This window comes from Hevea brasiliensis, chromosome 18 (genome assembly GCF_030052815.1).
Source record: "Hevea brasiliensis isolate MT/VB/25A 57/8 chromosome 18, ASM3005281v1, whole genome shotgun sequence".
NCBI lineage: Eukaryota > Viridiplantae > Streptophyta > Magnoliopsida > Malpighiales > Euphorbiaceae > Hevea > Hevea brasiliensis.
Window position 1 is genome coordinate 44,423,808 of NC_079510.1, and position 14,555 is coordinate 44,438,362.

General features: G+C 38.2%; 1 protein-coding gene across 1 annotated transcript; it reads right to left on the bottom strand.

Annotated features, from left to right (window-relative positions):
• Positions 1 to 1,079: 1,079 nt before the first annotated feature.
• Positions 1,080 to 3,054, bottom strand: LOC110651808 (heavy metal-associated isoprenylated plant protein 20). The gene is made up of 3 exons (XM_021807234.2): positions 2,870 to 3,054; positions 2,699 to 2,774; positions 1,080 to 1,590 (listed from the first exon to the last, which is right to left on the bottom strand). Exons 1-3 carry the CDS (start codon positions 2,951 to 2,953, stop codon positions 1,298 to 1,300), a joined length of 453 nt encoding a protein of 150 aa, XP_021662926.2. The 5' UTR covers positions 2,954 to 3,054; the 3' UTR covers positions 1,080 to 1,297.
• Positions 3,055 to 14,555: the final 11,501 nt, after the last annotated feature.

Below are 14,555 nucleotides of genomic sequence, written 5' to 3' on the forward strand. Positions count from 1 at the left end.
AGGGTGGGGTTGGCCGTCAAACACGTGGCAAAAACCCAGATTGCCAGCAACTCTTTTTCTTATTTAATATCATTAAGAAACCAGTCAATCATACATTTTTACTATTTTAGAATGCGATAATTTACGTTAATGAAAAGTTCAAGCCATTATTAATTGAATTTACCATATATATATATATATATATATATATAATTGTATTCTATCTTATAATTAAGTATATTAAGGTCTTCATGCCAAGCAATTAAAATTTTCAGGGATAAAATTTAATAAAATTTTTAATTAATTAGTTTATATTATATATTTATATAATATATTGACGGAGGGGTTAAAACGAGAAGATAAGATGCATGCTAAGTTTATTTTTTCTGACCTTTAAATATTAATAAAACAATTTACTTATAAAAATCTATGTATTTATATAATAAAAAATAGATTAAAAAATAATATTGGAACTAATAATAAATGTGGCGGTCATTTTCTCATAAATTTTTTTCTTATCTAAGCAAATATAAGAAGGGGAAATGAATTTAGAGATAAACATGCCTTTGTTTGTTAAAATAATAATGGGGGATATAATTTATAATTAAAAATGGATTTGATGGTTGATTGTCAGGTTTCACTATGATTAGTATTCAAATAAATCACTAAAAAGAAGGTTTGTGCTTTTGTGAGAAGCCTCTCTCCCAAGTGCTGGCCTCTGTCTACTATAAATAATTATTTTAAATAACAATATTAAAAAAAAAATCATCCTTAACAGCCAAGTAGTTGACTATGTTTATAAAAAAAGTTTAATAAATTTAAATTTAATGGTATTTAAATTATTTATATTAATGTTAAATATATAAAAAATCAATGAAATTAATATAAGTAATAAAAGATTTATATTTTTTAAACAAGATTGAGTATGTGAATGGAAAAAATTTTAATTAAAAGAGCTTTTCTTTTATAATAGGTCTTTTTGACGTAAGCAGAATTAGGTTTAATTTGAATTAAAAATTATTTGTGATTAATAAATATGTAATATTTTTATTTCATTCTAATATTAATTAATCCAAATAATAGAAAAAAAAAGCATCACATGGATTGATGTCTACAATGCATTTCATTAACTGTAACAAAAGGTAATTAAGCATACAAAACCTACATACAAAAGCAGAACCAAAACTCCTCTATAGAGAAACACATAATTACATAACTCAAAAGTTCCAAATTCCTGTAAATATATATAACTCAGCTGGTCCTAATCTGTATACATGTGATTTTTCCATTTTGGCATTGAAATTAAACCAATTGATTCCTACATAATGGAACATGCATGTGGGTTTTCATCGCTAAACAAGGTTGTGAATTTCTCATCAGCTGCGTTGGGGCTAGGAAGGGCTTCAACCACATCCCTAACATACCCAGAAGGTGCCTTCTTGTCGTAGGCTTTAGCAACGTAAGGGTAGGCCACCAAGTTGTATGGTACATAGGGCCAAAACTCAGCTCTCTTCCCTGTGCTTCTCACTTTCTTTAACACCTTGTTTGGTTCAACGTACCCACTTACTGTTACCCGGCTTTCCTTTCTGCTTACCTCCACTGACTTCGCACCTAAATATTCAAGAAAACAAACTAGTTAGCTAAAATACAACGTAAGAATTAAACTTGGGGAGGAACACATTAATTAGTTGTTATACCTAGTTATTGTACTGTGATCAAACTCATAAATTAATATATGAAATGACCTTAGCTGGTTGGTTTGTTTCATTCACAACCTTAAGTTAGAGTTGGTGTTTGGTTTGCTACATTTATTATAGAAAATGATGTCTTTTTGCAGTCAATAGTAGAGCTGTAATAGTGCTTCCAGAAAATCTAGCTATTTCAAATTGTACTTTTGGCTATTTCAAAGAGCAAGTGTTTTGGCCAAAATTGTTGTATTTTGCCTCACTTGCATAAGACAATCACTTGAATAAACAGAAGCAGCGAAAGGGCTGGAAGTAGCAACCTCTCTGCAGAAAATTTATGATGCCTGCAGATTGATTTTTAATGGACGACTTCAATGAGAGAATAGAGTCAACGCTTGTTAGGCCCTCTTCGTCTACTTCCCCATATGAGGAAGCTCAGAAATTTCTGCTCTTCGTTTACTCTTTTTTACAATTTTTTTTTCTTGGGGCATCCATTCATAGCCTAAAATTTGGGCAAGAAGGTGGGGCTGGTTTGGGGTTGGGGGGGGGGAGAGAGGGGGGTGGTGTGTTGTGGGTTGGTGTTTGTGTGGAGAGGAGGATTATTGGCAGGACTTTGCTCAAGAGCTTTTGGTGGTGAGTTTCAGGCTTCATTCACTGATTATCTTGTGTATATATAAGGTTAAACCATGCATATATACTTTGATGAAGGGGGGGGGAGAGAGAGGGGGGTGGTGTGTTGTGGGTTGGTGTTTGTGTGGAGAGGAGGATTATTGGCAGGACTTTGCTCAAGAGCTTTTGGTGGTGAGTTTCAGGCTTCATTCACTGATTATCTTGTGTATATATAAGGTTAAACCATGCATATATACTTTGATGAAGCTTGCATGCTTTACATAGTTTATAACTCTACTTCCTTTTTTGGAAATCATAATATGTTCATTAAAACAAAGGAAAGATCTTATTGAAGAAGACGAGAGAGAGAGAGAGAGAGAGAGAGAGAGAGAGAGAGAGAGAGAGAGAGAGAGAGAGAGTTAAACCTTTCATGTTGGAAACAGAATTTCTAACTCTCCTTTCACAGCCATCACAGTCCATTTTCACTTTGATATCAACAGTCTGAAAGAAAACAAAAAGATATAATTCTTGATGATTAATTAAAGATATGAAATCCAATATCAGAGAGAAATTAATTAATATATATAGCTATATACCTGCATTGGCTTGCGCTTCCTCTTTTTTTTGGCATCTCTAAGTAAGTCAGAGAGGTAATCTGAGAGAGAGTCAAGAGCACCCATTTGCTTAATTTCCAAAGCTAAAGCAGATAGTTTCAGAGAGAGAGAGAGAGAGAGAGAGAGGTATATGCAAGGAGAAGACACGAGAGAAATAAAAGAGGGAAGAATGGAAATAAATGTAGCGTATTTGGCGTTTATATAACAAGGTAAAACTATGATAATGATTGAGTTGAAGAGGAGTACCTTGTTGGTGCAAGTTGTGAATTAAATATAAAAGTAAAAATTAAAATAGTTAAGAAAGTGACTTGTGTTCCTAAATCATGCCATGCCATCTCCAAAAATATGATGCTGGAGTGCTGCACCTGCACAACCAGCTACATACGCATTTGAGCATTTGCTTGGCTACCACAAAAAATAATAATAAAAAAAGAAGTTTTAGTGTTAGACTGTTAGTTCTGTGGTTTTATGATAGGTTTATCGGAAATTGTTTTCTTAAGCCCAAAGAAAAGGAAGAAAACTGTTGTGAAGTGTTTTTGTGTTTCTCTTGATTTGCTGCACTCTGCCTTTTACCATGCTTCCTTTTTTTTTTGTCCTATTTTCTTTGAATGGTAATATAACTATATTAATAATCATCATATATAATTTAAGATAGCCATCATTAAATTTAATGGGTATATAACATGTTTGATATTCTCTTGCATGCAAAGCAAAACCACTGGATATATGGAACTTACAATAATTGCAACTCTTTGAATTCAGCCCCATGAAGGTCATAGATTTTATGTACAAATGGGTCAAACTCATGATAAAATATACTGAAAATAATTAAAAAAAAAGTCTCGTTCATTTTTTAATTCAAATTAATTTTGTGGGTGAAGTTCCTTAGATGAATTAGTTGTTCCCTCATAATTTGCTGTATTGATAGAGATAGTTGGACTTTGTATTGTATAAAATAAATACTTCATGTTAATATATTTAGTGATCTGGAGCCCATTATAAAGGGTTCATCCAGCCAGGTTGATCTTCTCCTCTAACAACTTGTTTACAACATTTTCGTTGTATTTCTGATGTAGAACAAAGGGAAGTTTCGAGTTTAAGATGTTGTTCAAGTTGAGAGATGCAATTAAGCTTGTGAATGTAAAACGAAATATTGATCGGAAGAAATTGTAAGATTTTTATTTATCAATGAATGATGATGGATAGGAATGAATGTGTTTAATGAGATGGGGTCATTATTAAAAAATATAGTTGAAGGTGGCTATTAAGAAGGCAACTGGGAAAACCCTCCCAATTAATCCCAAGTCAAGTCGTTTGCATACGACCCCAACTTGACAAAGAAATTCCTGTGGCTCGCAAATGCTCCAAGCCTCCATTCTTCATTGCTTGTCATTTTCTCTGTTTCTGCCATTTTGGTTGCTCTATTCAGTCAACAAGCATTAACCCAGAACCAGCCATCACAGTATGCAGATAGATTATATACGCTTCCAAGCAGTAAATTAAAAAAATAACAATCCTATAAAGGAAAGCATAAAGTAGCCCGTACAGAATCTGTGCTAGATGCATTATTGGGTTGGTCTAGCGTTTTCGTGTGAAAAGGACTTGCATCTAAGATTCAAGCCTCGCACGACAGCCACAACCCCACCTCCCCCCATCTTTTCTTAATTTCTTCTTTAATAAATGAATTTTTTTTTAAAAAAAATCCGATTCATTATAAAATCAAACTAAATTATTTATAATAAAACTCATATATTAAATAAATAAAATTCATATATTTATTTTTTAAATTCATAATAAATTATGTTTAATTTTTTTTAATCACTTGACTTATCAAATAGCAGCTTTCCTTGCCGTTGTAGAGCTAATTTTTATTTTGGGGATCATTAATTGATACAAATTAAATTTATTTCCTAATAGGAAAATTATTGCAAATAAAAGAAAGTTGACAAAAAGATATTTCTGCCTAATAATGAAAAAGACTTCAGAAAAAAATGTAGTTGATTCCAGCCAATTTATACATGATTTGAAATCCCACAGGGAAGCCTTGGGGCCATGGAGGATTTTAGAAGATAATTGAAGCAAGCTAGCTAACTAGGCAGATTCAAGTAGTTGGAGTTTTGGTAAACGTCACTGTTGCATTTTCCTATTTCTCTCCCTTCACACAAAACTGGAACAATTATCGTGCTTAGGCCTTTTACATATGAATTAGCTCAGTTGCTAAATGGGTTTATTTTCAAGTTTATTTATTATATTTAATTTTTATAATCAATAATTGAGATAATTCTTGAACTTATAAATTAGGGTATACAAAATTGAGAATAAATCATTACACTCATATTGATGTGTAAATTGATTCGTATATATTTTTAATTGTAAAAAAAAAAAAAAAGCTTCTGCACACATATATGCATAATGTGCCCTAATATTAGTTTTATTTGATTATTTATTTGAAAGTGACATCAAGATCCACGTAAGGGAAACTTGATCATCGTGAAATTAGTATACTACAAATTATATATTGTCTTCAATTTCTTGCCCCATACTTTAAATTCTAGCGGTAGTAGGATTCAACAAGCTATTAGATTAGGTTTATTATTATTATTATTTAGTGTAAGCAGATGCAATGATAAGCAAGCGATCCATGTAATTAAATTTTCTTAAATAAATGAATTAGATATATATGTATATATGAGGACATAGTAATTTCAAGCAAAATTAAGCATGCGAAAACGTTTAAAATTTTTGCTAAAAATTTTAAATAATTATCTTATTATATTAATGCTTTAATCCTATATATAGATACCGATCGATACTATTAATTACTGTATAGATACGAAAAATTATATAATAAATCAATTATTTAATGTAAGCAAATCATAAATGGAATGACAAATCAATTATAGAATAACAATTAAGTTATAATAGGTCTTATAAAATTTAATTTTATACATGAGTTAAAATATATTTTTTTAAATAATAATTACATTTTTATACTCAATTGTTATTTCATGATTACTTTATCATTAATTTCATATCAAATTAATGCTGATATGGAATCACAGTTGTACTGTATAATATTTCATATAAATATAAATTTGATTTGTAAACTGTTCTCAAATACATATAGTATGCTACTTTATATTTATTATTAAATGAAATTAATAAGAAAAATTAATTAGAGGAGTAGAAACTTTAACCTGATTAATATATTTTTAGCCACTCAAACAAATCAAGCTAAACTTAACACAATCCTTATTAATTAGAAAAAATTTTACATAAATTATTTAATTTATCATAAATTCAAGACATAATGTATATGTTAAAATTTACACATAAAATAAGTAAAATATACATGTTTATATTTTTAGTTTAAATAAAATTTTTCTTATTAATTAATAAAGTGGCATGGACAAAATTAATATTCACCTAAAAAATCATGAAAACTCTTATAGGTTTGGGTTAATTTCACTTATAGTCTTTTAACTTAAGTAGTTGTATCAGTATCATATTTGTCACGACCCAACCTATGGGCCGGACCGGCACTAGGACCTGGGCCAGCCTAAAGCCCCCGAGGCCCGTAGTAAGCCTAACTGTTCATTAACTCAACTCTAAGGCCCATTTGGGCCCAATTTCAAGAAAACAAACGGACAGAGTCCGGCCATAAAATGGACTTTCCAACGGGGAGTTTTCGACTCACCCGACCTGTAAACACAATAAATACTCAATTGGGGAGCTCAGCTCACCCTCCACATACTCATCAGCATACAAATAAATGGGAGCTCAGCTCCCTCATCCAATCCATCAAACATGCATATAATATTAAGTTTACAGGTCCAAAATAATAATTTAGGTTACAGACCCAAATCAAATAAACATTTATAACACATGCAGAAATTCTAAGATTTAACAAGTTTATACAAACATTAGTAATCGACCTGCGAGGGAGAAAGCAGGTTAACCTCAAAAATATCCTCCTGTGGCCTGGAAAAATTTTTGAACAGGAGTGAGCGTTCGACTCAGAGAGTAAAATATCAATTTTAACCATAATCTCTATAACTATCTAGAACTAATGCAACCTGTGGAGTGAAATGCAACAGCAACAACATTTTCACATCATAACATCAAAAGGTAATTTGGAGCACTCACGCACCCTGTAACATCAATCATAATATATGGGAGCTGATCCCCTATACAGCTCGCTTAAATCCAACTCAGTGCGGAGAAGAACTCATTTCGGACTTCCACTTAATAACCAAATCGGGTCCCAATAAGAACTCAAGCCGCGTCTACCCCGAAGGACCGGGTCCCAGCGAAGATCTCAAGCCGTGTCTACCTGTCCTATCCATAGTCCACACCACATCATACGCACGCCAACGCACGCACACTGCTCCAAATTACCACAACAACATCCATGGCACGCTAACAGTTATGAATGTAACATAAATCGTGCCTAGAGTTTAACTACATAAATATTTGCATATAAGTGATGCATGGGCATGCTTGAACATATAATAATATCGAAATTACAATTAAAATTAATATTTTACTCACAGACTTAATAACGGTCACTGTGGCGGCTGGGCGGAGGAAGAAGGCTGTCCCGGCTCACCTGACAATTACATTACATTTATTTAATACAAATGACTCAATACAAATCAAGAAAAGACCAAATACGTCTTAAGTCGTACCGAAAATCCGGCAAAGTCTCCCCTATACCTAGGACTTACTCAACCTGCAAAATGGCTCAAAACACACTTCTATATTTACAATCCATATATCCACAGCTCAATCATATCACACAGCCCCTCCTGGGCCCATCAAATCAATCATCTATCACAATGTGTAAAATTTCAATTTAGTCCTTATAATTGATCATTATTGCAAAAACTGCCCAAACAAGCTCTAAAAATTTTAAAACTTTGCCCCGCGGTCCTTAGCAATATTACTAGGCTATTGAAAAAAGAATCATAATTTTCTGAGCTACCACGAATATTTTATGGATTTTTAATCCTATTTAAGCACTAGAAAATTACGAAAAAGTAAGGTTCGGGTTTACCTTTGCCGATTCCGACTTCGGGAACGCGCTCGGAACGTCTGACAATGGGGGGATAGCCAAAACCTCGATCCAATTTGGAGACTTTTCCGGTAACGGATCTGTCTGGCAAAAATTCAGACCTGGTCAACTGTCGAATTTCCGCGAATTGAGGATACCTACACGAAGCCCACAACACGGGGGTTAGTACATAAATTTTCAGAATTTTCTAAGCTCATTTAATGCTCGGAAAAACACTACGAAGTTCCGTGGGACCCATCGAAAAATAGTGTCAGAAAAATTCGAAATTTATGTCGCCGCGAAGCTCTCAACGAATGGAGCGCTCTGGTACTCTCGGTTTTCTCGTGGGATTCACGGTTTGCGAGAAATCTAGCCCAAAAGTCAAAATGGGCTAAAAACTTCCCGAGCAAAAATCGGACAAACCGCTCGATGGATTTCGGTGTTCTTGGTGTCTATGGAAAGCTCTCGTCGAGTAGATGAGTTTAGACACAAGACCCGGTCCGATTGATGGCCGGATCGACCGGATTTTGGCCGGGAAAGTTGAAAAGTCGCGCGCGCAGGGGAGGACATTCGCGCGCGTTTTCCGGCCGTTAGCGCGCGGCCTACTGACGGGAGGCTGGCGAGCCGGGAGGTGGCGGCGCGGCAAGGGGAGGAGGGAGGAGAGAGAAAAGAGAGAGAGAAGGGGAGGAGGTCGACGCGCGCGGGAGGAAGAAAAAGGGAAGGGAGCCGGTCCGATTCGACCGGTTCGATTCAGCCGGTCCGATTCAAGATACAAAATTTTGAATTTTTACTCTGCCTCGGGACCGAAAACGAGGTCCAAAAATTTCGAAAAAATTTCAGAAAACTCAGAAAAATTCGTAGACTCCAAATATATTTTTAGTTTTGCCACGTGGTCTTTAAATTAATTTTTAAAAATCATAAAGTTTATATTTTTGGAAAATCGAACCCGATTTTTAAAATCCGAAAAATCTCAAAAAAATTCCTAAAATTTAAATAAAATTAAAATACAAAAAATGCTCATAAAATAATAAAATTTAAAATTTTGGGGTGTTACATTCTTCCCCCCTTACAGAAAATTCGTCCTCGAATTTTACACAAGGCAGAATAAAGTACAGGATTACACATTGAACAGATAAGGGTACTTGCTACACATGTCCCGTTCTGACTCCCAGGTGTACTCTTCCACTGACTGGCTCCTCCACAAAACCTTAACCATAGGGATCTGTTTTGATCTCAGCTGTCTCACTTGGTAGTCCACTATGGCTACAGGTTGCTCCTCAAACGTCAAGTTCTCTTTTAGCTCTATTACATCCGGCTGTAGCACATGAGAAGGATCTGGAATGTATTTCCTGAGCATGGAGATGTGAAATACGGGATAAACGTCAGAAAGGTTGGGTGGTAGTTCCAACCGGTAGGCAACTGCTCCAACTCTGTCAGTAACCTCAAAAGGTCTAATATACCGAGGTGCTAACTTGCCCTTCTTTCCAAATCTCATGACTCCCTTCATCGGAGAAACCTTCAGGAATACATAGTCCCCTACTGCAAACTCCACATCCCTCCGTCTGGGGTCTGCATAACTCTTCTGCCTACTGAAAGCTATTTTCAATCGTTCCCTGATTAAAGGAACCATCTCTGAAGTGTACTGCACTAGGTCTACATCATGCACCCTCGCTTCTCCCATTTCCGTCCAACACAGAGGAGACCTACACTTTCTTCCATATAGTGCCTCATAGGGTGCCATCCCTATGCTGGAATGGTAACTGTTGTTGTAGGCAAACTCCACCAAAGTTAGTTGATCATCCCATTGACCTCCAAAATCCAAAACACTCATGCGAAGCATGTCTTCCAGTGTTTGGATTGTCCTTTCGGACTGTCCGTCTGTCTGAGGGTGGAAAGCCGTACTAAAGTTCAACTGTGTACCAAGTGGCTCCTGCAACTTTCTCCAAAACCGAGAAGTGAACTGGGGCCCTCTGTCAGATATTATGAAAGCTGGAACTCCATGCAATCTGACTATCTCTCGAATGTAGAGTCGGGCGTACTGTGCCACAGAATATGTAGTCTTCACAGGCAAGAAGTGAGCTGATTTGGTTAGACGGTCCACAATTACCCATATCGAATCATATCCTCGCGTGGTACTAGGCAACCCAGTCACAAAATACATAGTGATCATTTCCCACTTCCATTCTGGGATAGGGAGCTCTTGCAGCTTCCCCGACGGTCTCTGGTGTTCAAACTTCACCTTCTGACAAGTCAAGCACTTGGACACAAAGTCTGCTATGTCTCTCTTCATGCCATTCCACCAATAACTATCTTTCACATCATGGTACATCTTGGTGGAGCCTGGGTGGACATTGTACAGTGTATAGTGTGCCTCTTGCATGATTTCATTTCTGAGATTGTCCACATCGGGCACACATATCCTAGAACCTTGCACTAGGGCGCCATCATTGCCAAATCCAAACTCACCACCTTCACCTTGCTGAACTCTTTCTATGATCTTCATCAATTGTTGGTCTCTGTGCTGGGAAACTCTAACTCTGTCCCTCAAGTCTGGCCTCACTGAAAAATGAGCCAACAATACCCCCCTCATCTGAAAGATCTAGGGTTAAACCTTGATCCATCAACTCATGTACCTCCTGAATCAATGGTCTCTTCTCTGCTGAAATGTGCGCCAAACTACTAGAAGATTTTCTGCTCAAAGCATCTGCTACTACATTGGCCTTCCCAGGGTGGTACTGGATGGTGCAATCATAGTCTTTCAGAAGCTCCATCCATCTCCTCTGTCTCAAGTTTAAATCTCTCTGTTGGAAGATGTACTTCAAACTCTTGTGGTCGGTGTATATCTCGCACACTTCACCATACAAGTATTGTCTCCAGATTTTTAGTGCAAAGATTACAGCCGCCATTTCCAAGTCATGGGTGGGGTAGTTCTGCTCATGCCTCTTCAACTATCTTGAAGCATAAGCCACTACTTTTCCATTCTGCATCAAAACACACCTTAGGCCAACTCTGGAGGCGTCACAATACACGGTGTATCCTTCACCACTCATAGGTAGTGTCAACACAGGGGCGGTGGTTAGACACTCCTTAAGCTTCTGGAAGCTCTTCTCACAGTCATCTGTCCAAATGAATGAAACATTCTTCCGAGTTAACTTAGTTAAGGGAGCTGCTATCCTGGAAAAATCTTGCACAAAACGCCTATAGTAGCCAACTAAACTCATAAAACTTCACACCTCAGTGACTGTTGTAGGCCTAAGCCAATCAGTTATAGCTTCAATTTTCTTGGGATCCACTTGAATACCTTCACTTGAAACCACGTGTCCCAAGAATGAGATGCTTTCTAGCCAAAATTCACATTTCAAAAATTTGGCATATAGCTGGTGCTCCCTCAAAGTCTGCAACACCATCCTCAAGTGCCATACGTGCTCTTCCTCGGTTTGAGAGTATACCAAAATGTCATCTATGAATACGATGACAAAACGGTCCAAAAATGGCTTGAACACCCTGTTCATCAAGTCCATGAAGGCTGCTGGTGCATTAGTGAGTCCAAAAGACATTACCAAGAACTCATAATGACCATATCTTGTCCTGAATGCCGTTTTGGACACGTCCTCATTCCTGATTCTCAACTGATGGTAGCCTGATCGCAGGTCTATCTTTGAAAAGAATCTAGCCCCTTGGAGCTGATCAAACAGATTGTCGATCCGAGGAAGTGGATACTTGTTCTTCATAGTCACCTTGTTCAACTGTCTATAGTCAATGCACAACCTCAATGACCCATCCTTCTTTCTCACAAATAGAACAGGAGCACCCCAGGGTGAAGTGCTCGGACGTATGAAACCTTTGTCCAGCAGCTCCTGTAGTTGCTCCTTTAACTCTTTCAATTCTGCTGGGGCCATCCTGTAAGGTGGCATTGATATGGGGTTTGTACCCGGAACAACATCAATGCAGAACTCTATTCCCCTTTCTGGTGGCAACCCTGGAAGCTCCTCTGGGAAGACATTCATAAATTCTCTGACAACAGGAACATTTTCCATGCTGACACCTTCTACAGATGTATCTCTCACCAATGCCAAATACCTTTGGCATCCACGCCTCAACATTTTTCTAGCGCTAATTGCTGACACCAAATTATATGGAGCCATGCTCCTGTCACCATCAAAGCTAAACTCTTCCACACCAGGTATGTGGAAATACACTTTTTTGTTCCTGCAGTCTAAGGTGGCATAATGAGTTGCCAACCAATCCATCCCCAAAATTACTTCAAAATCCATTACTGGTAGAGGAACCAAGTCTGCTGGAAGGATCTTTCCATCCACTACCACTGGGCTACACGGAAAAACCATATCTACATCTATGTTGTCGCTAAGTGGGGTAACTATCGACAAAGGACATTCTAAGGTTGTAGGGTTTCTACCTAACCTCATGGCAAACACAGGGGAGACAAATGAGTGCGTAGCACCCGGATATATTAAAACACGAGCCTCATAGGAACAGACCAGAAGAATACCTGCCACAACTGCATTTGAAGCCTGAGCATCCTGGTGGGTCAGGGTGAAAACCCGAGCTTGACCCCTACCCTGAGTGGCAGAACCTTGATACTGACTTCTACCTCCGACCGCCTCCAAATCCACGTCCCCTTGTCCTCGGCCTGCACATCGAATCGATCGCCGCCATGCCGAAGCACCCGGATACAACTGTCGAGGAACATTTGCAATAGAACCTTGTGACCCCATCTGTGGCTCGCTGAACACAGGGCATTCCCTAGCAAAGTGACCTGGTTGGCCACACCTGAAGCATACTCCTGAACCCATCATACAAGGTCCTGAATGTCCTCTTCCACACTGTGCACAAGGTGCCAAGGAGGATCCTGAACCAGACCAGGCTAACTCGAATCGCTACCACCTTTGGATCCGCACTGGTCTGAATCCTCAGGATTTGTGTCTGAAACCACTTCTCTTATTCCTGCTTCTTCCTCTATAATTAGTTTGGCCACCACTGTCTGTAGTAGCCATGTGGGGAACACCTGAAGAACCCTCTGCTCTGTTTTTCTTTGCCCTTCCGCTGTCATCCACAGCATAGCTAATCTCTATCTGTCTGGCTCGATCAACTACCACGTCAAAAGACTGATCAGACATCATGGCCAGGTTTGCATACCTCCTGTCAAGCCCCTCTAGGAATCTCTTCACCTTCATAGTTTCTGTAGCTACTGCTGTAGGGGCATATCTGCTCAATTCCAAAAATTCTGTAGCATATTCATCTACAGACCTGCCATTCTGTCTTAAGGCCTCAAAGGCCCACTGTTTCTGATCTCTGAAGCTTTCTGGCACAAACCGATTGATGAAAAGTTCCACAAACTGAGCCCATGTCAAACCCTCCATCCGAGGTAACACGTAGTCATTCATCAATTGTCTAGGCATAGGCCCCATGGCATGCTGCATACACTCTATCAGTCTTCTATCAGTCAACTGTAATTCTGTTCCTGCCTGTCTGTAGGAATCCAAAAACCGATATGCATCGTCTGACACATCATAAGTACCAGGCACCAACTTCTTGAAATTTATGATCTGTTTGTAAGGTTCTCCTCTTGATGCGGTGGACTGCTGCTACTGTGGAGGGTGGACCATATACTGCGCCATCATATCGATGGTCCTCTGCAATCCAGCTAGAGTAGCTGCCATGGGGTCCATAGGACCCTGTGCCATGAAAGAGTGATCCTGAACTGTTGGCAGCTGCTCTTCTACTTGAGCAGCTCTAGGCCTCCTACCCCGCCTCCTCGGGGTAGGCGCCTCATCCTGTGCTGACACCTCGTCAGGCACATCTAGTTCTGGTGCAGTGGCAGCTCTCCTGCTTCTACGCATTTTCCTGAAATTCAGCAGCATTAGCCCACAAAATTCAAAACTGCACATTACACAGCTCTATAGACTCATATTTATACACAATATATGGAGCAGAGACTAGAAGCAAAGATGACAATGCAAGACGAATGTGGACCCTACTTTCCGCATGTGACTCCTATTAGACTCTTCTCAACATTTTAGACAAACATTCCCTAAGAATCTGGAGCCTAAGCTCTGATACCACATTTGTCACGACCCAACCTATGGGCCGGACCGGCACTAGGACCTGGGCCAGCCTAAAGCCCCCGAGGCCCGTAGTAAGCCTAACTGTTCATTAACTCAACTCTAAGGCCCATTTGGGCCCAATTTCAAGAAAACAAACGGACAGAGTCCGGCCATAAAATGGACTTTCCAACGGGGAGTTTTCGACTCACCCGACCTGTAAACACAATAAATACTCAATTGGGGAGCTCAGCTCACCCTCCACATACTCATCAGCATAAAAATAAATGGGAGCTCAGCTCCCTCATCCAATCCATCAAACATGCATATAATATTAAGTTTACAGGTCCAAAATAATAATTTAGGTTACAGACCCAAATCAAATAAACATTTATAACACATGCAGAAATTCTAAGATTTAACAAGTTTATACAAACATTAGTAATCGACCTGCGAGGGAGAAAGCAGGTTAACCTCAAAAATATCCTCCTGTGGCCTGGAAAAATTTTTGAACAGGAGTGAGCGTTCGACTCAGAGAGTAAAATATCAATTT

Bases quoted from the DNA above. Each gene is read 5' to 3' on its own strand.
- LOC110651808 (XM_021807234.2), bottom strand. From the start codon at position 2,953: ATGGGTGCTCTTGACTCTCTCTCAGATTACCTCTCTGACTTACTTAGA. The intron at 2,775-2,869 runs GTATATAGCTAT...GTTTTCTTTCAG, and splicing joins GGAAGCGCAAGCCAATGCAG to ACTGTTGATATCAAAGTGAA. The intron at 1,591-2,698 runs GTTTAACTCTCT...TTGAATATTTAG, and splicing joins TTCTGTTTCCAACATGAAAG to GTGCGAAGTCAGTGGAGGTA.